Source organism: Elephas maximus, chromosome 18 (genome assembly GCF_024166365.1).
Source record: "Elephas maximus indicus isolate mEleMax1 chromosome 18, mEleMax1 primary haplotype, whole genome shotgun sequence".
NCBI lineage: Eukaryota > Metazoa > Chordata > Mammalia > Proboscidea > Elephantidae > Elephas > Elephas maximus.
Window position 1 is genome coordinate 73,358,167 of NC_064836.1, and position 25,492 is coordinate 73,383,658.

The 25,492-nt window shown below is 37.9% G+C and overlaps 1 protein-coding gene across 1 annotated transcript in view; it reads left to right on the forward strand.

The window, feature by feature from the left end:
* The window catches only part of ZPLD1 (zona pellucida like domain containing 1), a 223,408-nt gene that overhangs the window by 174,234 nt on the left and 23,682 nt on the right, over nucleotides 1–25,492 (forward strand). The window contains exons 4-7 of the mRNA XM_049858108.1: nucleotides 2,114–2,227; nucleotides 16,066–16,286; nucleotides 20,244–20,425; nucleotides 21,971–22,043. Coding sequence (XP_049714065.1) covers nucleotides 2,122–2,227; nucleotides 16,066–16,286; nucleotides 20,244–20,425; nucleotides 21,971–22,043 — 582 coding nt within the window. The 5' untranslated portion in view covers nucleotides 2,114–2,121. The remainder of the gene's footprint in view (nucleotides 1–2,113; nucleotides 2,228–16,065; nucleotides 16,287–20,243; nucleotides 20,426–21,970; nucleotides 22,044–25,492) is intronic.

Sequence of the window (25,492 nt, forward strand, 5' to 3'; positions counted from 1 at the left end):
CACGGGGTACTAATTCCAACCTTACCTGGTTGCTACAAGGGATCTAAGTGAGAGACTGTAGGTAAATGATTTAACACAATGATTTCTCTGTATCGTGTGTCCTCAATAAACGTTACCTTTCCCTTGTGAGTGAATATGAACACTAGAAAGGTTTTAAGAATAATGAAAACAGCTCACCAAGCATAATTCTTGACTCTGTGAATCCCTAGGGATCTGGAGCCTCTAGGTTGAGAGACAACAGTGTGGAGCTAGGGTCTCCAGTGCCTTCTGGGAACTAAGGGGGCCTCCCACAAGAAGGGGTCTTCCAAAGACTCCAAAACAACCAAAAACAAAAACAAAAAAACCATACCCGTTGCCATCTAGTCAATTCTGACTCATAGCAAGCCTATAGGACAGAGTAGAACTGCCCCATTAGGGTTTCCATAGCCTTCCAATTCTATCGTTAAGTGTTTTGAGGAGCTACACAGTGAAACAATAGGTGTGGCCGAGACAGGCCCAGGGATCGGCTCAGACATTTGTGTGAGCCTTTTGTTTATTGGGTGTCTCAGGGGATCAGACATAAGGCTGTCTCCCAAAAGTCATTAGTTTTGTGCCTGAGTAGTATGGTATAATGCTGAAGGAACAGAGTGCCTGTGGAGTTAATATTCTTGCCAGTCTGTTTTTGAGAGTAAACGTACGCCTGCCTTTCCCACATCCTCACCAAAGTAACTTTGTTCACCGTAAACCTGGTATCCTAAAATGATAACTCAAAGGCTCTATTTATTTCCTTCCTTTTGCTAAAGACTTAATCATCTAGGGGCAGATCTTTTAAGGAGAGCCAAATACCATTTTTTTCTCTCTAAAACCCTAAGCTTTTAAATGCACTAAACAGTTCTACTCTGTCCTATAGGGTCGCCATGAGTCGGAATTGGCTCAACGGCCCTGGGTTTTACACCTACTTACAACTTTCTTTTCTTTCTGCTTTTGATGCATAGGCCAAAAACACCAATTCAAAAGATTTTTTTTTTTTTTCCTCAATGCTCTGAGATGAGATGGGCACTCTGGAAGCAGCTATGGCTTTATAAGGACAACGAAAGGGCATCCAGGAAAAAAATAATTATTAAATACCAGACCGACTGGTGTTTAAGTAATAAAGTCAATTTCTATTTATTTGTTCAATGTGCCATAGACATTTCAGATAATGCCTCTCATTACTTTTTCGTAAGAATTCAATGTCTATATCCGTCCTTATTGGATCCCTGGTGGCAAAGAGCTTAACATGCTCAGCTGCTAACCAATACGTCGGTGGTTCAAATCCAATAGGTGCTTCTCGTGGGAGAAAGATGTGGCAGTCTGTTTCCGTAAAGATTACATACAGTCTTGGAAAACTGTCTGGGGCAGTTCTACTCCGTCCTGTAGGGCAGCTGTGAGTTGGAATCGACTCCACAGCAGTGGGTTTGGTTTTTGGATCAGTCCTTACTACACTCCAAGGGCCAGCCATAGGAGGAATCACAATGCCTTCCCACACATAGTATTTTTCACTTCTTCCTCTTCCCTTCTGTATTTCCTGAGAAAATGATACACAGACCATTGATTTTTTGAAGTGGCAGTAGTTTGGAATTCCTTTGTTGAGAGGATATAGTTTTTTGACATTATTTGGTCATTAAGAGTATTGAGGACTCTTAGAATCAAGCACTGAGTGCTTAAATCCCTCTGGCTTTGTCTTGTTGGTGCCATGTAAAGTACAGAGTTGGCTCCAAATTGGTTGGTCTGCCTAGCTATGCTGTTCTAATCCATCAGATACTTGGCATATGTTCTTTCTATTTATAATAGAGAATTTTTATTGTTGCAAACTTTATCTATGGTTTACACCTTACCTCTTCTGCTGCAAAAGCCTGGCTTTTTCACCCTTAGGAAGCTGAAGCCAAAGAATGAAAAGAATATTGAAATATTGTAACCCAAATCTCTGCCTTCACTGCTGATAATTATTTCTGGTAATTCTCAGGCCGTTAATGAGCTTTGACTGCATAGATGTAAACTGTGTATCCAACGCTGAATTGAGGTCAGCTTTAGTCTTTCCCACGCAGAGGAATGAAGGATGGTAATGACCACATGATAAATAACCCTCTTCTAGGTTTTACAATGGAACGAATGTGGTTGCTGCTGCTTCTCACAGTTAGAGTGCTTGCAGGGTCTGCACAGTTCAATGGCTACAACTGTGATGCCAACCTCCACAGTAGGTTTCCTGGTAAGTGAAAATAATATTTTCTCTAATTACATCTGGAAAGAGTGATTATGTTTGAATAATAAATCACTTAAATACACATGGAAAATGGAAGCCTATCCCTACGTTAAGTGGATATTAACAATTGGCAAATGACAAAAGGCATTTTTCTGGAGTTGCAATTTACATCTACATTAACATACAAAGTGTTCATCATAGTTAATATTATAATGGTCACTCACAGATTTGAAAAATATTGGCTAGTGGGTGGCGAAATTGGAAAAACTTAATTTCTTTCAAAAATTTGCCTAATTGATGCCTCTTTTTTTTAGTAAGTTAATGTGGACTTTTAAAACTGCCCCTTTATGCTAATAGTCTATTTAGGAAAAATTCTTAAGAAAATAATTATGATATATTATGCAATTCTCAGAAAAGGTAATTTCAATGAATTGTTGATCATCACAAAAGTATACAGGCCAGCCTCACAACGAATTTCACAGAAGTTAATTGCCCACCAATACTGTGACAGATATGAGATCTTGACCATATTGATGGACGTATCGCACAGGTTTCTAAAATCGGAAGTCAGTGAGAAGGAACTCAACATTTCATCTAAGTGTCCACCATTTTACAATAGTTAAAGTTAGAGAACCGTAGTTCAACAGCTCCAAAATAACAATTAGCCAAGCTGGAACTGCTTTTCCAAGTCTGCCATGCAAACCTGAATACCTTCTGCCATGTTTACATTCTCCAAACCTGTCATTGGTCCTAGGCTTGGATGATGCCTGGCAGCATCACACCTGTGTAGAGCCATCGGTAAGTAGTAACATCATTGATAGTAGGTTCCTAATTTAACCGAAGAGAGGTAATCTGCCTTGTTCCAGAATAAACACCAGAGCAAGTCACAACGTCATTATGAATATTTAGTATGCATGTGCTTGGCATATTAATTAAAATATGGAGGTCACGGTGGGGAATGCCTAAGGGTAAGGCTAGAAAGGCATGCTCAAACAGGGTTGTTAATGGTTTTGAATAAAACAAATGAGTTTTTTTTTTTAATTTTTATTATGAAAATTTTCAAACATATACAAACGTAGAGACTAGTACAAAGAGCATTTATACTGATCATCCAACTTCCTTAATTGTCACCATTTATCAATTTTGTTTAATTTTTCTCTTCTTCTTACCACTCCCATCCCAAGAATATTTTAAAGTAAGTTTATTTTATCTGTCCATGCTTCAGTATGTATAATTAATGGAAAATAAGTTAAAAAAATGGAACATAACTATACTTCATGCATACATCTAATAACCTTAACAATAATTTCTTAATATTATCTAATATTCAACCAAATTGCCTCTAAGACATCCACATGTTATAAATATTTGTTGATACATCTCTTAAGTTTATTTTAATTTATAGCAGCTCCCCCTTGGCCCCTTGGTTTTTAAAAATGCTACTTATCTCTTTAAGCCATTGTATCGCTTGTCTTGTAGAATTCTGACACTCTGGATTTGGCTACCTGCAACTTTGAGGTGTCATTTAGTATGCTGCTCCTTCCCTGTGTATCCGACAAACTAAATAGAGCTAGAGGTTTGCATAAATTCGGGTTCAATTGCTCTGTCAAGAATACTTTGTGTTAGGCTGTGTGTTTTGCCTTTACCTTGTAGACGATGAAAAGCCATTGAGTAGCTCTTAGCAGTGGCACGAAATAGTCACCTTTTGTAGTAGGAAGCAGACACTGGGAAGAGTGTGAAAGGTAGAATTGAATTAGAAGAGACTAGAAGCAGAAGGAAATAGTATGAAGGCTGTGGCAATGGGAGCAATAGAAGGAGACAGCTATTAAGAGATATTTTTGTGGTGGACACGGCATAACTTGATAACTGATTGGACTTGGTGAGGAAAAGAGAAGACTGGAGGATGTTTTGAACTTGGACAACTGGATATTGATACTGTCAGCTGACACCAAAAATATAAAATACTTACACATTTTTTTAAAGTTTGAATTTGGAAGTAATGATTTTGAGGTGTTTTTTTTTTTTATAGACTGTCCAGTGGTTTTTAGTGGTAGCCTCTATTTCGTAGTAGGAAATACAGACAAGCATCTGAGGAGAAAGATAAAAATTGAAGACAGTTGTGTGAAAGCTGAACCCAGTACAGTGAGGGAGGAATGAAGAGAGGAGAGGAAAATGAAAGCTACGCCCATAGACTACAGTTTAGGTAACTTTGGTTGATGAAGGAAGAGAAGAGTAAACCGAGCCAGTAACTAAAATGAGGAAAGAGGCTTTTCGGACTAGAGAAGCCTGAGCATACATAAGTAAGGAGAAAGTATTCAGAGATTTGAAAATAATGAAAGAGAAATAATTGATGCAATGAGGAAAGAAAATACGGAAATGATCAAGAACACAGGTGGTACAATCAACCTTGGAAGAGTGGTAGCTGTTTCCTTGATTGAGGAGAGAAAGAAAGATAAATACCCAGCAGCTGACAGAAGCTAATCGTGTCCACCGCCTCAGTGAAGTGGGAGGAGGTGGCCCTCCTGAGAGTGAGCTGGTCAGAGGCCTGGCCTGGGGCCTGGAAGGTTGGTCAAGCCGTGACCCTGTTATGGATGAGTAAGAAGGCCAAAAATAAAATGATTCTTCAACAGGAAGGATTTAGCTGATGTACATGTAGTCACATATTTGCAAAGATAAATAAAACATGCCAATAAGCCAGGCAGTGGCTAGGACAGCAGAAGGAAGCATTTATCATATGATAAATTAGAAAAAAAAAATGTTAAAAACATCCATTTACAATGGCATCCACTGACCGCCTGTATCAAAATCACTTCAGGTGGTTATTAAAAATGTGGACTCACCTGCTTTACCCCAAACATGCAGGGTTTAGAATCTCTGAATGTGGTGCTAGGAATCTGCATATTAAAAACCTACAGATGAATCTAATGCAAACTTATATATAAGAACAACCGATATAGTGTATTTTATTATTTTTTTGAGTCTATTATTCCAGTTAAAAGCACAGTCATGTCAGCATTTTTAGTACTGTCCTTAGACAACAAACATCCAAACTTTCCAAACATATACATACCCACAGAAATACATGTACAAAGACACACATACACATCGTTGCAATTTAATATCTGAATATATATTTTTTCAAACTAAAACCCAGATAAAGCAAAAGCCCCAGGAGAGGCTTTAAGTTTATATGGGCATTATTTTTAAATAAGCCCAGTTTTGCAGAATGTTGGCAGACAGAAGACCACAGTGAGCGAATAAGATGTAAAGGTTAATTACTCATTCCCCTCTTGACTTGCAACTTCTTTTCCACATCAGGATCACCCTAGATGTCATCAGAAGCCCCACTAGCTGCTCAGATCCCAAGCAATGGGATGGAATGTGAATGAGGCTGGCAAAGGAGAGGGGCTATCTAAATGCAAAGCAATGTTAATAATGATGAGAGTAATCATTTCACCCTATCTGACCTTTGCTGTTTCATGACATTGAACTATTTTCTTTAATTTCCATGGCATTTATCCTTGAACTAAAGGAATCACCATGGTCTAATTCATTTTACATTTAAAGGGGTACCATTTAATTTTAAGGTAGTTAACTCTTGTCTATCCAAGCTAATGTCAATGGAGCAGAATCATGAACAACTGAAATTATAGTAGTGCTCTTCCCAAAATAAAACTCAAACATACAGTTGACTTTTAGAGTACCAAACAATTATTTTGACCAGAGTGAAACAGACAGATAAATGCACTTGGCCTCTGTGACTGATGGAAACCTTCTGGAGTTATCCCCTTCTTTCGGAAGGGAGTAGTTAGCATATGAGAGTTAGGCTAAAATTCCAGGCCACTATAGAAGTCTGTAATGATATACCCACAACCAAGGAGAGAAACTTTGCGGCCTGACGTTGTCTTACGGTGAACTAACCAATCCTTGAGGAATTGAATGAAAGTCTGTTTCATAACTTGTCAATTTGTATTGTATTTAAAGTAACAATAATAAAGAATGGAGGGGCAGCAGTGGCACAGTGGTAGAATTCTCCCCTTCCGTGTGGGAGACCTGGCTTTGATTTCCAGCCAATGAACCTTATGTGAATTCATTACCCCGCCATCACTGGAGGCTTGCATGTTGCTGTGATGCTGAGCAGGTTTCAGGGGAGCTTCCAGATTAAGGCAGACTAACAGGAAAAGCCTGGCGATCTAGTTCCAAAATTCAGCCGATGAAATTCCTTGGGTCACAACGGTCCAATCTGCACCTGATCATGGGGTTGCATGAATAGCTCTTTGTTCCCTTGTGCATGGGGTCAACATGAGTTGGGTGCTGACTGAATGGCAGCTAACAAATAACAGTAGGAAAGAAAACAACAGGTTCCATGTATTGAGTGGTGGACACATCACGTAAGTCACTCTTATTATTCCTTCCAACAAACCCACAAAATCTTTTTTTTTTTTTAATTTTCATCTTCAGATGGGAAAACTTAGTATTTGTCCAGTGCTACAAAGCTAGAATGTGACAGAGATATAAAACTAGGACTACTTCCACCAAACTATGATGCTTAAGATGAAATTTGAATACTGTTTAAAAAATATGTATATAGGTGGAGAATCACAATGGATATTACCACATTAAAGGATCTGAAAATCATATATGGTAGGGAAATTTGTTTAGCCTTTTTAGGACCTGCTTGACTAAGGAAATATTTTTTTCCAGTAATACTTATTAATATTTCATTGAACAGTAGTTCAGAAAAACATATTGAAAGTCACCTATTCAGTGGAGAGACTTCCTGGGTGGGTCAAGCACAATGAACTGTCTAGTCTTATGTTAAAACAAAACCACACTCGTTGCCCCCAAGTCAATTCCAGCACATAGCAACCCTACAGAACAGAGTAGAACTGCCCCATAGAGTTTCTAAGGAGTGCCTGGTGGATTCGAACTGCTGACCTTTTGGTTAGCAGTTGTAGCACTTAACTACACCACCAAGGATTCCAGTCTCGTGTTAGGTTTTGCTTAACCATTGCACTGGCCTATGCCCAAAGACAAAGTAAGAGTGGATAATGGAATAATTAGTCGAGGATATATTCTGGCACTCCGTGTAGATAAGAAAGGACAACTCTCCTGCCTTACTACTTACGTTGTAGAGTTTTGGTCTTCAAGATGTTAAGACGATGCCTGCTTTCTACTTTGCGCTTGTGATTGCAATTACTAGACCAGATGAGGTAGAAGAACTGATCCAGGCAGCAATTGCTGATCGCAGCCTGATTAATCTACAACGATAATGTGCAATGGAGAGGAGAGCAGTTAGTCAACAAGTCAGAGACCGAATAATTCAGGGCCTATACCCTTCTACTTCTCCTGCTTGTATAAGTAAAACCCATATACTTTTTCCCTGCCTGCAAAAGATGACCAAACTCTCCTGGCTCCAGAGAATGTGGAATGGTAAGTGCAAAAAGAAGCCTGCAGAGTTTGCATCCAACTGCACATGCATTTCCTACAGACTGGAAACAACAGCTTGTGTTTGCTAACAAGAAACAGATGTTGTGATGAAAAACTCACCTGGCAAGAAACCTGTTCAATACAGAGAGGAAACTTGAAGTCCTAATCCCGTTTAGTTTCTCTATCAGCTGTTGGTATTTTCTGTAGATGAAATATCAATACCACTTTAGGACTTCTTGCATTTTTAGCACTAAACCTCAATATTGTATAAAAACTTAAGAGGAAATATAACTTTAAAAAAATGAGTTAAAACAACATATATAGCATCTGTTCTCTAAGCAATTTAAAAGTTTATGTAGTGCCAAACATGACTATCCTCATTTTACAGAGAGAGAAGTGGAAATGACATATAAATTGCTCTCATAATCCACTAAAATGGTATAAATTGGTTTTGGGGTATTTATTGGATTCCAGGAAGTAAATTATTTCCAGGTGAGATTTCTATGGCACTACAATACAGTGTAATCTTCAGCACGTGGAAAGATTTCTTGTTCAATAGTGAACAGGTTTTTGTTTATACTATTCATTTTAAACCAGTACTACTTTTAAGTCTGTACTTCCCAGCCCATGGAAACAGATGCAGTCATATTCACGAGCACCTGGAATGAACTGCCCAGAGCTTCCACCTGTTCACAAAAGACCCACCCACCCACGTCCACAGCATGGCTCCCCAAGTTGTTTCGGAGAGTCCCCAGGGTGGCATCTCACACAGGCTCAGGAAACAATCGACACCTGTTCTTTTCCTCTGGCCTCCTTGGCAGAGCATCTCAGGAAATACCTTTACAAGCAGTGCTTTTTGTGAAAACACTGTTCCACTTGGCCTAGCTGCTCTTTGCGCTGGGCTCTCCTGACCCTCCAGTCGGTAAACTGCTGTGATCTGTGGAATGAGGTAGAGGCGGCGGAGGGAGAAAACTGATCCTCTTCCCAATTTTGCTTCACACGTTGCCATCGGAGCACTAAATAGACTTCCTTAGGCTTAGTCTCACAAATCCTTTCATGGATCCTCTTTCACTGAGATTCAAGGTCAGTTAGTTCCTCAGACAAGGAAGGGAGGCAACACACTGCCATCGACTTCATGGCTCTTGTCTTATTCCCCCTCTCATCTCTCTTTCTTTGGCCCAAGCATGTAAATCACACAGATACTTGGTGGGGATGCCTAATCCCACCAGGTGGAATCCACCTGAGTGTCAGTTTCTGCCCACTCAAAATATGTAGCTGTGACTAAGCCGCTGAATTGGTTAAAGACCAGCAACATCAACATTCTTAGAGCTGGGAGCTCCTTAGAAATGCAGAAACTCAGGACCCACCCCAGAACTACTAAATTAGAATCTGCATTTTAACAAGATTCCCTGGTGATTCGTATGTACAGTAAAGTATGAGAAATGCTGGTTAGAGCATGATACTTGTGAAAGGCAGGCTCTGATCCTGTCTGGTTTTGCTAGCTTTATGTTTTTTTCATAACCACAGTGTTCATGCCAACCCCAGTTGGCCATCATGTACTTGCTTGCCATTAATGACAATAGAGATGAACAAATCTATCACCATTAAGGGAAATTAATTTTAAAAATTCACTATTAATAATGCATCAATATAATCAGTCACCAAGATTAATGCATTTAAGAAGGTAAAATACTTAAATAGCAAAAAGCCATTAATTTCATGTTATTTAATGGGTTGCATTTTCTCAATTTGAAGTCAGAAAGTATATGGCATCAAGCATTTTGACATTCATCTAAACTGTCTGAACAGAGAGGAATCATGTTGGTAGTTGGCAGAATACAGCTAGGAAATGTAAGTTCTGGATGAATAGTCAAGATAAACCCATTTCAAATGTGCATGTATTTTCTTTGTGACTGTTGGAACCTGATATTAAAGGGCTAGAAGCCATGCATGCTTCTTGTGAAAGAACTGAATTAAACATATTTTAATAAACATTTTCTGAGTGTCCATTGTTAGACACGCTGGGAAAGCCCAGAGTTTTCAATAAGTCACAATCTAGTGGGAGAGCAAATATTCACTGTCAGACCTAAGGTATGTGATACAATAGAGCCGTTAATAGAGATGAGCTGTATAATAGTTATAGTAGACAGGGAAAGTAATGTGAGCGACAGCACAGGGGATGATTACATTCCATTGCGGAACTAGGGAAATGCTCCTCAAAGGGCAGCTTAGACATTTTCTGTTCTCAGTCTATTTCTCTTCTTACCTGAATGTTCTCGTGGGTATTTCATCAGTTACTATTTTTTATTATGGCTATGCTAAATACTTGGCATTTATCAAATTTATATTTCTTCCTCTTTTCTATCCATCAAATATTAGACTAATTTTCAACTACCTGTTGTACATTTCTACTTGAATGTCTTATATGCACCTTAGCCTCTCAGAAACTGAGCTCATTACCTGTCCCTTTCCTGTATTCCTTATCCCAGGAAAAACTGAACCAGTTACTAAACTCAAAACCTGTGAATCAGTTTGGCAACCTTTCTCTTCAGATCATCATTCACCCAGTCTCCTATAAAATTTAGCCAGTGGGAGGTACCATTTAATTTCTTTCAAAAATCCCTTCCGACACTTCTCCCTACCAAACATGGTTGTATAAATCTCTATTATATCATTATCAGACTGTGTGTAGTTGTCTGCTTTTCCTGTCTTCTCAACTTGACTATGAGCTCCTTGAAGTAAAAGAGTCTTTTGTTACTCTTTTTATCTTCAGAGTCTAGTTCAGGGGCTGACATATAATATGTATAAGCTAATTGTTTTTTTAAAATAATTTTTTGACATGAAGTGGCATTACGTTAAAAAAAAAACAAAAACAGAAAACAAACCCATTGCCACTGAGTCGATTCCAACTCATAGGGACTCTCAGGGCAGAATAGAACTGCCCCATAAGTTTTCCAAGGAGTGCCTGGTGGATTCAAACTGCTGACCTTTTGGTTAGCAGCCGTAGCTCTTAGCCACTATGCCACCAGCGTTTCATTTAGTTTAGATTTGCAAAATAACGGGGTCAATAACCTCTAGCCACTTGCCATTGAGTCCATTTCAGCTCATGGTGACCCCACCTATGCCAGACTAGAACGGAGCTCCATAGGGTTTTCGGTGGCTGATTTTTCAGAAGTAGGCTGGCAAACCATTTTTCTGAGGCACTTCTGGGTGGACTTGAACCACCAACCTTTTGGTTAGCAGCTGAGCGAGTTAACCATTTGTACCACCCAGGGACTCTCAATAGTCTCTAGCCTAGTACAAAACGGATGGCACTGAATTTGTATGTTCAGCTCCGTGTATCTGCCTTTTTTTTACATTATACATCTACCCCCAGAACTGCTTTTCATACAGATTTTTACTTTTGCAGATTAATTGTAAAGGAATGTTTTAAGCCACTGCACTGGCAGTATTGACTACCAACCTACAGCCCAGCTTTGCTGTGTCATCATCTTTGTACGGAAGAATATGTGTGTGCAAATTATATGAATAATTACATTGGCCTTTGTCATTATTCTTTAGAAATAATTAGAAAGTGTTAAAATAAAATTGTGATACTAGTGAAATGTAGGTCTCAAAGCTAATAGTAATAAGAAGCAATAATTATCTTTTAATTTATCAAAAGCCAGGAATCTTTAGCTTCATTTTGATACTGTCAGATTTAAGGAAGTTGAGTATGGAATTGTTGAGAAAAGGAATAAAGTTAGATTTACTTATTGGATATGTGAACGATATGCTGCATAGATATTGGCAGTAGTTGTGTCTAAAGGGAAAGATAAAATTGGGGATTTTATCATTCTTTTATTGTTCTAGAAGTAGAACTTTATGGGAGTAAAGAAGTAGAATGATATTTTTATTCACATATAAAAAGGATCATCTCCTCTTTTCTCCAGTTTATATGGCAACCATATTCTGTGAACCCCAAATCGGGACATATTTTTATGTATGGGGAGATACATGGTTGACAGTGTGACAGGGCATATAAAATTGGCATAATTTTAGGAAATTTGAGACAGACAAACTCATTGACTGATTGACAGGTGAGAGGAGGGTAGAACATTTCTTTATTTAACCAGGAATTCAACTGAGTACTGTATTTTTTAAAATTTCTATAACAAAAATGAGCTTGGTTAAAATATCAGGGGAGAAAACATTGCCATTTGGCAATATAAGTGCATATGAGCCCAGCTTCCCATTTTAAATATACTCAATATCTTTAAGAACAAAACACTAAAAACAACAGCAAAAAGAAAAAAGAAACTGCTAAAATTATTAATTCCTTGGTTTTTTTGTTGTTGGTTTGTACTCTTTAGTTTAATACTTGGGTATCATTCAAAGGGATGTCATAGTTCAGACCAGGGCTTAGACAGCAAGTCTCAAAAAATGTAATTTCTGGAAAAAAAAAAACAACCACTCTCCCTCTGGCAGAAATATCCCTTTGGCAACTTAAAGTATCTTTTTTCCCCCCTCCCTCAAAGCCTTACAAATGTGAAGTTGTACTGACTGAGTGTCTTTAGTATATGTAACTGGGGAGAAATGTCTTCTGAAGGAGCGGCGAAGAGTCTCTGGAACTAGGATGGATTTGCACAGATGTCTTTTCTCACACGGCAAAAGCCCTCCGTTTGCTATCAGATCTTCACGAAGGATCAACTCGTAGCGAATTCAGTCTCCTTGCAGACGTTACAGGGCTCCAGTTAAAAAGCAGAAAACAGAAGGTAGCCCTACACCTGGACACAGTGATCACTGCCATCTGTGAAGGTATACCAGGCATCATCTAATTCTCTCAAACAAAGGCGAAGAAGCTAAAGCTTTTAGTTGGTTTATGTTACGGAATGATACATCTCTTTTGCCATATCTTCCTTAATATATATATCCACTTTGATGCATTTATGATTTGCCCAGTATTGCAATGATAACCATCCTCTATTCTGCTAAGCTTAAAAGTAGGTTCTGAATGAACTCTCTAGAATTTGATTTGACATTCAAGTAGACATTTGTTACCTTGAAGACACCACTGTTTTCTGTGCCTGCCACTTGGCCTCGTTTTCTGCCATTTCTTCCTTGACATTTTACATTCTAATAAAAACAGAACTGTCCAGCTCCCAAATAGCCTGAACATATTTCACATCTGAAACATATTTCACGCTGTCTCTTCTGTGTTGTAAAGCTTCCACTCCTTTGTGGAGGTAACTCCAAGTGATACTTTGAAACTCAACTCAATGCTATCTTCTCTGGGAGGCCTTTCCTAATCAGCTGAGTTGGGTTGGGCTGTCCCATAGCTCTCTACATGATCATTCTGCCAAGGTGGGCTATGTGAATGTGTTAAAGTGCTAATGTGTCTATTTCCCCTAAAAGACTGTGAGCTGTTTGAGAACAAGGACCACTACTTTTCAACCATCAATTCATATTTCATTTGGAATCATTAATTTATAATTCATCAAATCATGAATTCATAATTTCCAAGTACTTTAAATGATTGATTGATTGATTAATTAATTAAATGCTCACTGGAGTACCTTGGTGAATATCTTACTTTGTCACTGCTGGCTAACAAAAAATACCACAGGTGGGTGGCTTTGAAGAACAGAAATTTATTTTCTCACCGTTCTGTAGGCTAGAGGTAGGAGTTCAGGATGTAGGCTGTCAGGGAATGTCCTTCTTTGTCTCTTTCAGCTTTTGGTAGCTGCTGACAATCCTTGGTGTTCCTGGGCTTGGAGATATATCTTCCATGTGAGTCTGTCTTTCCTCTGTTTGTATAGCTCTGTGTCTCTTCTGCTCTTTTTGTAACTCAGAAGTGATTAGGTTTAGGACTCACTGTACTATACAGTATGACCTCATTAATGCAACAAAAGAAAATCCCTATTTCCAAACGGGTCATAGGTACAGGTTCAGGAATTAGGACTTGAACACATATTTTAGGGAATCACATTCATCCATAACAGTAAATGTAATAGCTTCCCGCCTTCTTGGGCTTTCACTTTATTGAGAAGACAGACATACAAATACATATACGATTCTAAGGGAATACGATAGCATGAAACAGAATTGTATAATTTAGATTAAGGATCATGAAAGTCTTTGGAAAAATTATAGTTGAACTTAAGACCTGAAGGGTGAGTAGGAGTTACTTAGGCAAAGGATAGCAGTAGGAGCATTACAAACAGGGGGGGCAGAACTGAGTGAAGGCCTTGTGTGTGAAAACCTGTATGATACTTTCTTAAAACACTCAGAGAACTTTATTGAGGATTAACTTGCATGCAACAAAATACACCAATATTAAGGGTACAGCTTAAAATTTAACGTATGAACACATTTGTGTAACCACTTCCGATATCTAGAGAACATTTCATCACCCTCAAAATTTTCTTTGTGACCCTGTTCTAGACAATTCCATCCCAGAGGTGACCACTATTTTGGCTTCTATCACACAATCTGATGCTTTTAAAAAACGAAACAAGGCTAGTGTGATGAATCTAGGGAGCAAGGGGGCTAGAAGAGAAAGATGACAGGTACCAGATCATGAAGAATCTCGAGGGCCTGATTCAAAATCTGGACTTTGGGCCTAAGTGACATGAGCCACTGTTGACGGTCTGAGCAAGAGGATAACATGGTCAGAGCTACGTATTAGGGGCTGTACTAACTGGGCGTAGAGTGGGGGTGTGGGGCAAGGGTGAAAGTGGAAATACAGGAACCAGTGAGGTTGGAAGTGACCACAATATTCCAGGAAGAAAATATGATGATGGTATGGACCAAGGGGTAGCATGTTGATGAAGAAAAAGCAAGAGATATAAGACATATTTTGAAGTTAGTAGCCACTCAATAAACATTTGTTAAAATGAACTGTATTGTTTAAGTGAAGAGCATCATTGAAAAGCTCTGGTTGCATTAAAGAGTTAATGTTGCTGAAGGCTAATGGAGAATCTCTCCCAATTTTAAATGGTGTTTAATATTTCTATGTTGGCCAAATGTACTTGATAATGTATTTCTTTTATTTTTCCACCCACAAAGGGAATATTACTTAGAATTTTCTATAATAACTAGCCTTAGATTTACCTTATGGCTATGAGAAAGATCTCCCATCTTTCTTTATAGATAACTATAATGAATTTAAAATTATAACCAAACACAGAAATTTCCATATTGATTTATTTGCATCCTCAAAATATGATTTACTTTGTTTACAAAATGTTGAGAACAAATACTCCAAAGAGATAATGCTGTTGAACACTTCCACCCGTAGATTAGGACTGAGTTACTAAAATAATTTTATGCCAAAAATGTTAAAGGATATTTACATATTGTTTAGGTGAATGCCGTATCATTAACCACAAATATATTTTCTTTTGTTTAGTTTTCCTTTTTTTCCGAACACTCGAGGTCATTTCTCCAAAGAGCCTAATCCATTTTGGTTTGTCTCCACATTTTAAAAACCTGAGCGCTCATTTCAGATTCCTTATCTAATTGATTAAACAGAAAGAAAAAGTGGAAAGGTTTTTAAAGCCAGCAAAAGTAAAAGCTTCTATAGCTGGGGAATTCCTAGCAGCCAAATTCTCCATTTTCTACGTACATTGTCTTTATTAACATGTAGAAAAATAATTAAATAGAGATATGAAATTTTTTTCTGTGTGTGTATTGGTCTTTTCACCTCTGCAGACCTGGGATGGCTCCCAATCACTGATAACTCGTGAAGTCATGGAGAGCTGTGCAAAATGGGTTTTGCATTTCCGTGTGTAGTTCATACTCATTGGCAACATTTTTTTTGAGTTCACTGTGTTTTTGTTTGTAATATCAGGGCACTATTTTTCATTCTCTTTCTCTCTAGTGTGATTTAATAGAGGCAAAATAAAATTGAATTCTGATGGATGGCTTTTGTTTATACATCCTGGGGAAGAGGGGTTACCTAAATACCAAAGTGTTTAATAATTTGATGTAGGATGGATTTGAAAGGCTTCTTTCTTACGCTTGGGAATATGCATCATTTGTAATAAGTTTTACTACTCTAGACAGGTGATCAGGATAACTCAGTTATCCTAGTTCTGAATTTCCTCAGTAACCTGATTTTTTTCCACTCAGTTCTCAAATCATTTAACATCACTTGACTGACATTTAATGCACAGCCACTGTACACCAGGCACAAGGAAACAGATGAAGTATTCCCTCTGCACTCGAAATCTCTTCCTAAGTAACTAAGTCAAAGACTATTTTCCTTGGCTACTTTTCCAGATAATGTGCTGATTGGACTATGATGTATTCAAAAATAGACATGAATTAAACACACCAAGGAGCTGAAGGAGTACGGCCATGTTAAAATCATTCTTGTACCCTCTACTGTGCTTTTGTGACTTACGTTTGTTTCCCATATATTTTTATTTCAGCTGAAAGAGACATCAGTGTCTACTGCGGGGTGCAGGCCATTACAATGAAGATTAATTTTTGCACCGTGCTTTTCTCGGGTTATTCAGAAACGGATCTGGCCCTGAACGGAAGGCATGGGGATTCCCACTGCAGGGGGTTCATCAATAACAACACCTTCCCTGCGGTGGTCATTTTCATCATCAATCTCAGCACCTTGGAGGGCTGTGGAAACAATTTAGTGGTAAGATTAGTGTGAAATTCTGTGCTAAGTCTGGGGTCATAACTAAAAAAATCCCTCCACTTCATGAAATAATCAGAAACTAAATCTATCTTTTGAGAAAAAAATTTGCAATGAAACCAAACAAATCACTTTCCTTTGCCAGTTTGAGCCTTCCACTCCCTAACGGACGATTCTATCTTCCAACAGTCATTCTGTTTCTAGTAGCTGGGAGGTCGAGGGGTCTGATATTTGGTAGGAGATTGGGCAACATTAGTTGTGTGTGTGACATTGTCTAGGCAACGTTACTTTGTGTGTGTGACATCGATGGCTACTTCTCTACAGTTTATCATGAGCCATTTTCCTTATGCTTTTTATGGAAGTATCCGATCATACAAAAAGGATTTGTTACTGTAAGTTTGACAGTGAACCACTGGGCTATTGGTTTTTAATGACCTCATTCAGAAAGAAAGATGAAAGGTTAGGAAACTTGGAATCCTCCAGGTTTTATGTTTACCATTGAGTGAGGGATATCAGTGCTTTGTAAAAGAGGGCTGTCCGCATTTCTGGTGTGAAATTCTACACGGTTTAGGACTTTCCTTTGCATTTCAAAATGTTTATTATACCTGGTCTGATCCACAAAACCCCAGTAGCGTACCCTTTCAAGTCACTGTGAAAATGAAAGCGCTGTTCCGAACATTTCCACCCTGGATGAGAACCACTTGTCTACATCATTCATTGATTTATTCATGCACTGAACACTCAAAAATAGAATCAAATAAGGAATAAACTCTCTAGAGGATTAAAATTAATTAATATAAAAATATAAAAATGAGATGGGGGCATTAGTTACACCAGGAAGTCACTGGGTGACGCAAATAGTTACACACTGATCTACTAATCGAAAGATTGGCTGTTCAAACCTACCCAGAGATGCCTTGGAAGTGAGTCCCGGTAGTCTGTTTCTGCAAGATCACAGCCTTGAACACCCGATGGAGCACAGTTCTGCCCTATAACACGTGGGGTTGCCACGAGCTGGAGAAGACCTAGGGCGACTAACGACCACCGTGAAACTGAAATTCACGGAGTACTGTTCTTCATTTCACTTGTTTAACTATCTTATAGGTAAATCCTAGTAAAGAGGAAAGGGAGAAACAATGAGTATGACGACTTAGTCCAGTGAAGACCGAGACGTTGGCTTTGACTCTCACCAGTTACCGTCTGGGATTACACAGGAAGCCTTGGTTACCCCCAGGATGGGCTTCTAAGGCCTGGAGGGGAGGGAGACAGGAAAAAGAGCTTTCTCGGGGTCTCTTTCTTTGTTCCTTCCCAGGGGCCTTAGAGTATTGTGCGCATGACCGTTTCCAACCCTGAAGCTTGGGCAGTGTTGACTCCTTTTATTAAAAACATTTATTTGTCTCTCTGTGTTTTTTGCAGAGAGGTTATGAATGGGCCTCAGGGAGGTGATGCAAGTTGGTTATTACATGTCTGTGTTTCCTTGTTGGAGGGACGGAGCCTGTGTGGAGATGAGCAGCATTTCCTTTCCTCCTCCCACACCCTGTACCCCTTCCTGTGTGGCACTTTCTTCTCCAGATTTGGCCATTTTGCCCTACTGTCGAGAAAATAATTTAGGAGAACAGTCAGAGAAAGCTTCTGTGTGTATGTGCCTTTTAAAATTTTAAAGAGCTAAATAACTCTGGTATAAAAATTTGTGTATACACCTATATTTATATTTTTAGGAAGAAAGGCCTGGAAATCTACTTCTGAAAAATCAGCCACTGAAAACCCTGCGGAGCACAGTTCTAGTCTAACACACATGTGGTTGCCATAAGGCAGAGTCTACTCAAGCTGGTTTTATATCCATATCTACATGCATATACACACACACACATACACACAGGTATATATATATTTTTAAACAAACAGGTAAGCAGTGAAAGGATGGAAAGATTTCCTTTTTTTTTTTTTTTTGCCTTCGATGTCACCAGCTTTGGCATCTGCTACAAAGGCAATCGTACATGGGCATAATAAGTAGATGCCTAAATCACTGGATTAGATTCAAGCTGTTTTCATCTATAAAGAGTCTTGCCGCATTTATGAATTAGCTGGATACTAGTCTCAGCTTTACCCATATGTCACCAGGTTCTTGTATAAAACTTATTTTATTGTTGAAAATAAAGTTACTAGAGGTCTCATTGTTATCAGGTGCTGTCGATTCAGTTCTGACTCATAGCGACCCTATGTACAAAAGAACAAAATGTTGCCTGGTCCTGTACCATCCTTACAATCGTTGCTGTGTTTGAGCTCATTGTTGTAGCCACTGTGTCAATCCATCTCGTTGAGGGTAGTCCTCCTGTTCACTGACCCTCTGCTTTACCAAGCATGATGTCCTTCTCCAGGGACTGGTCCCTCCTGATAACATGTCCAAAGCACGTGAGACAAAGTCCGGCCATCCTCATTTCTAACGAGCGTATTTATTCTTTCTTCTGGCAGTCCATAGTATATTCAGTGTACTTTGCCAACATAATTCAAAGGCATCAATTCTTCTCCTGTCTTCCTTATTTAGAAGTGTCAGTAATGACTGCTAAATTTTTTATGGAATACCTTATTGTATTTCACACAGTGGAAGAAACTATGTCCCCTCTCTGGTCATTTGCAAGTTAAGAACATTATTGATTATTCCTAGGGCAATGGTTCTTAAATTTTTAGGGGGATTAGAGAGTCTAGTGAAAGTCAGAAGTTATTTTCCAAGAAAATACACACATGGATGATATTTTCATGTAACTTCTGGCAGTATTTTTGAAATCCATCTATGAATTATTACCCTGGGAGGGGGTAGGAATCTCTGTGAATCACCCTGAGAAAATAGGTCCTCAGAAAATTTGTGACCTGCATACAATTGCTCAAAAATTATTTATGGGGCCCCTAGATGCTGGTCATTGTGTGCTGAAGATACAAAGGTGAACAAGATTGACAGGTCCCTGCTCACAAAGAGCTCTCGTTATGGCGAAGGAAATGCCATGTAAGTAGGCTACTCATGTGCTGTGACAATTAGGTGAGTCAGGAGACGACTCCCAGGAAACATGAGATCCAGGAGAGGAATGGGATATGTCATGGTGAAGTAGGGGAGAAGGGAGGCTGAAGGAGTATACACAAAGCCAGAGCAATGAGGGCCATGTTCTGTTAGTAAGGCTAGGGGCGGAAGCATTGTTAATCAAGAGTAGAAGCCTGAGATGTGATGCTAAAGTGAAAAATGTTGTTGTGTGTTGTCGAGTTGCCCTGACTCATAGCGATCCTGTAGGGTAGGGTAGAACTGCCCTTTAGGGTTTCCAAGGCTGTAGTCTCTACTGAAGCAGATTGCCGGGTCTTTCTCCCAGAGGGGCTGGTAGGTTTCAACCAGGGCTTCAAACTTGTTCAGGTTTGACCTCCTGCTTAGGACTTAAATTTCCATCCCTTATATATGCATAAGAGTCACCTGGGAATCTTGTTAAAATGTAGATTCTGATTAAGTACATCTGGGGTGCAGATGTAAGTTATCAGCAGGGAACAGGAATGAATCAAGTTCGAAGCCCTGGTTCCAACCAACGACCTTTCATTAGCAATCAAACACTTAACCATTGCGCCACCACGACTCCTTTAAAGTGGAAAATAGGGTCAGATTAACAAGGGTTTTAAAAACCATGCCCCAAAGTTTGGATTTTATCTGTGACTGTTCTTCAGTTACTTATTGTAACGCTCTGTCTCCTTTCTTATTTATGAAATATGAGTAAAGTGGTTTTGACAAATGTAAAATTTCATTTAGTTAAAAGACACATAATCACATATGAATAGCATTATGTGTGTATAAGTTCAAAATCATGGTACATTACAGGTGAAACAGGCCCTAGAAATCATGTGGTCTACTGTCTTTATTTTGCCTACGAAGTAAGCAGGTTTATATATAGCCATTTTATCACTGAAATTGATCTACCATTCCAACAGGTATCCACAGTTCCTGGAGTCAGCACTTATGGAAACGCATCTTCGGTACAAATAGGAAATATTTCAGGGTACATTGATACCCCAGATCCACCAACAATCATCAGCTATCTACCTGGGCTTCTTTACAAATTTAGTTGTAGTTATCCACTGGAATACCTGGTTAATAATACCCAGCTTGCTTCGTAAGTTTACATTTTACTCTTGCTTTCTCATATTGCCATTACATTGGAATCACTTCTTGTCCCTGAAGGATTTATGAAGATAGCAGGATTCGTTAATGACTGCACTGACACAATGTAAGAAGAACTATATTAAGTTTAATATGTATATCATTGATATGACCCGTAACAACAGTTCAGGATATATATACGAATTAAATTAAAACTGGCTCAAACTCTGCTGTGCTGGATTCATTAAAAGTCAGGCATCTGCCATCTGCCTTGTGTTCTCCTTGTTCCCCTCAGAATTGCCTAAGAAACCCAGTGCCAGGATCAAAAGGCCCTATCACGTTTTCAGTGCCTGCATATTTTGATCACTAAGTCAGTGGATCCTGCCTGGCTTCCCTCTCTGTCATGTGCTTGTATGCTCTCACCATTGGACTCTGCTGCTCTAGAAGCCAGGTCTCCATGCCTCCTGCTGAGGCATCACCCTTGGCTGCCCAGACCCTACATGGGTGCTGATAATTCTCAGGAAAGGAGACATGACTCAGAGTCAAGACCTGGGCCCTTGAGGTTACAGCCCTTAGCACACCCTCTAAGACAGAGTTCCATCTCCTGACTACATAATCATCTAGACTTGGCAAATATTTTTGACACAATATGGAATGATTGAGTGAAAACTCTCCAATTTTCAGGTTTGATGTCATGAAGTTATCATTTAATGATAGTCATGAGGGAACCCAAGGAAACACAGAAGCTACATTTTGCTTCAGTTCAAAAATATTCATAGTTGGCTTTAATGGCACAGTGATGATAAACACCTTAATTGAAAGTAAGACTTTGATATGGAAAAGGATACAGGTCTACAGGATAAAGGTGTAGAGGGAAGCAGGTTGTTAGGGTGCCACAATCTCTCACCACCATACCTGCCCATTCATTCCTGAACTGCAATGTCTATGTCGGTTCACTTACATATTCAACCAGCATTTGTTACATACTTACTGTATGCTACACAGGAAACCCTGGTGGCTTAGTGGTGAAGTGCTATGGCTGCTAACCAAAAGGACTGCAGTTTGACTCCACCAGGCGCTCCTGGGAAACTCTTACGGGGCAGTTCTACTCTGTTCCGTAGGGTCGCTATAAGTCAGAATCGACTCGGTGGCAACAAGTTTCATATGGTACACGCTGCTGTAGAACTGAACAAAGTTGAACAGAATCCCCCGCTCTCCGGGAACTTCTCTTCTAATGGGACTGATGAAAATATATTGGCAGCAGACAGATTCAAATTCTTATGAAATAAGGTTTTCCTGCCAAAATCTCAAATATGTAACGCAAAGTAAATACAAAAAGATGGATTGCTAAGTCCAAAGATCATAAAGAATAACTTTACTTGGTCCTTCTTTCTTTTTAATTATTTACCTGTTCAGTGATTTAAACAGTATGCCCTACTAAGTAAAAGTATAACAGGCTTATTCAAGAGTTTCAGTGATGAAATCTAACAGCCAGCTATAACAGAAACTTTTAATTTAAAATCTCATCAATGCTTTTCTTTTTCTAAATCTGTGTCAGGTCCTCAGCTGCTATTTCCGTGAGAGAGAACAATGGCACATTTGTCAGCACTTTGAACCTGCTCCTTTATAACGTAAGTTGATGGATGAAGGATGTTATTTTCTCTTTCACTGTTCTGAGGAGTGAAAGGCTTTTATACAAAAATCTACTGAAAGCCATATTAACCTTGTTGTACTTTGGTAACATTTTCCTTCTTTACTGCCATTTTCATATGTCCCTGATAAAAGCACACCCAAAACTTTATTTTTTAAAAGTTGTTAAATGATTTAACTTTTGTATCATAAATGTTTCCATATAGTTACTCAGCGTATCTACGTACATTCATATATGTATACTTATTTGTGTGTGTGTGTGTGTGTAGACATAGGGTCAAGATTTTGGGAAGGATACTTTTGTGATAACAAGATAAGGGAAACCCAAATGATAGTCCCTGAGAGGCACGTTTGGTGATGAATGTGTTAATATTTTCAATATAGGTTTTGGCTGATGGCAATTCTGTCTGATCTGAAATAATTCAGAATGACTACATACGGTTGTTTAAACTTTTGTCATGTAAATATGGACAGTGGCAGCAAAATGCAAAAAATACATGGATTTCTATTTATAACGGTAACATTAATCCCCCAAATGATATTTTCACGTTGATTAAAAATTTTTATTCATACATTTTAAATGTCTGATTTAAATATCAATTTTTCAATCTATCAACCAACATTTTTGTAAATTATGAATCTGATTTTTGCATTATTATTCATGTCATCATGGAACTGAGTTATAATTCATGCAAATGATTTAAAAGTCAGTGCTTTGTACTTTGCATATAATGAGCTATAAATATTGTATCAGGGTGTTTTCCAAAGGCATTAAAAAAATCATGTTTATAAGTTTGTAGTCTGACACCACAGAGTTCTAAACAACAAATTAAAATGTGCTGGAATGAAGATTGCTCTTCTGTCATTTCCAAACTTTCTTCTGCAAGGAGAAGCTGCCAAGTTACTTGGTTCTACAATACTCAGCAAATATGTGCCAATATTAGTTCCCGTTATGGGAGCTATGTATTATTGTTGTGGCTAATATTTATATAAATAACTTTAAACTGGAAAGTTTCTGTCTGTTGATTTATATGTGTACTCTTTCTGAGGTAGAACTGAGATGACTGCTTGGGATTCAATATTATTTCTTATAATTGAGAGAAACAAAGATGGGAATCCCAGATTTTAAAAACATGAAAAATATATCCACATACCACTTAATGATATCATTATTTTCTGTGGAACGAAACTATTCTCTTACTGAAAAAGCAGAAAATCAAGATTTGAAAGTGTGCATTTGAGGACAGCTTTGCTGTTAAGGCCTTTCCTTTACCGTTTGAAATCATATCGTAGCCCGTTGTTAACATACATACACCTTCAGAGAATTTTTATAATTTTCTGATAACCTTAGGATTTCAATTCTTAAAACTGTAACCAACTTTTGATATCATACTGTAAGTGAAATACCTTGTACCAAAATAGGTGTCATTTTCAATAAAAATATATTAGTGGTTAAATTCAAAATTAAATTAAATTTTAAAAACCAATTTTTTAAATAAAATTCAACCATTTCCCCATAAAACAATTTTTGAACCTGGCACCATCATAGTATCTTATCATGTTGTAGGATATTAACCAATTAGTAATTTTCTTTAGAAAAAAATTGGTATATTTTATTTGATTCAAAATCGTATTTATTATTTGTTTGGAACACTTTAACACTTGTTTACCCAAATGTAATTTATTGCAGCATTTAAAATGAAGTATCATTTAATGACTGCTGGGGGCCATTTCTTCCTATCTCCCATGCAGTGAGTGGCTTATGACTTTTAAGCCTTAGGTGTGATGTTGCGTATCACTGTATTCTTGTTCTCTGGTTAGTTACTTAGAGAGGAAAATATGTACCCAATTTGGATCCAGCACAACTGTTAATTTCTAGGTGCCCTGAGAATCAATAATTATACTCAGGAAAATTACAACGATAACAAGCGATGACATTTTCGACTATGTAGTTCCCATATATGAAGGTTATTTCAAGTTGAACTGTGTCCTTAGTTTGGTGTAATATAAATACAGCAGTTTTCTCCTGTGCATAAATGGGAAGTAAAGAGGCCTTCGTGTATTTGAGTTGTATCAAAATATTGTATCTTCTGAGTCACAATTGACTGGACGGCAATGATTTTTTTTTTTTTTTTTTGGTAAGTGAGTACAGAAACGGTAAATCTGAAATAGAGTTTGAGACTAAAAATATTTTCAAAAGTTAGAGAAAAATATAAAATAGATTTAATTTTAAGGACACGTGGTTCTAAGAGAAAAAGCAAATGGCACGAGAAAAAGCAAATGGCACAAGAAAAAGAACATACCTCTCAAATGCCATTTCAGAAAAAAAAAATGATGATTTATGACTAAGCCACAGCTAGATCATATATCATTTGCAGATGACCCAGCAGTATAATACTTGTGAAAAAGTGAGCATTCTTCTGGGCAATACCAATGCAAGTATAAGATGAAAGAGCTGTAGAGTTAATGAAGTATAGAGTATCTACAGAAGTTGGAAAAGGGAGCCAAAAGATAATTAAATAAAGATACTACCTACTATTATACCATTGCAACAATAAAACATTTGTAAAAAAAAAATTACCTATCAGAAATGGTTAGAAAAACTATAATCGCTTACTACTGAAATACAGGAAATAAAAGACTAAAAGGTAATGGTTTCCAAACATAGCACATAACCCCTCATCTACCTGGTTTTATCTGGGAATGAAATGATCCACATAAATGCAATTTCTTCATAAATGAAGCATCCAAAGTATTATCGTCTTAATAATAAAAATTTTCAAAATGTATTTTGTTCTTCCCAACCTTCCTAAACAGAGTACACTCCATCTTTCAACTTTCCTGAGTGACTTTGCGATTTCATAATGAACATCCAAAACTTCCCTTTGTGGCAAAACAATAATATATTTAGAGTTACTAAGTTTTGGGGTAACAATTTGTCCCTGTGCTGAATGACTTCAGACTGCTTAAATTTAGTTTTTTTTCCATTGTACACTTTTTCCTTTATTATCAAATTATAATGGTCATTTCTCAGTATTTTCTGATCTGCTGTATCAGGGAGTGAAATCAGTAAGCTTTCTAAAAATGGCTAAAATAAGGATAAGAGCTTAAAATGAAAGCCTGAGACTTCCTTCAATAGTACTCAATGGCATGCATTTTGCAACTCGGAGAGCATATTGGTGTCTTTTGTTTTTTTCTATTAAATTTTGGTCATTTCCTATTGCAATATAAGTGATTTTGGGTAAATGAGAGATTACCAAGTGTGTACAGACCTTCAACTCCAACAGTAAAGGGCTTCAACTTAAGTAGATATAATTTAAATAAGCTGAATATTAACCACAATTTAAGTAAATGGAATATTGATCTAAATACATTGATATTAATTGCTAAATATGATTTAAGTAAATGGAATATTAATTTAAATAAACTG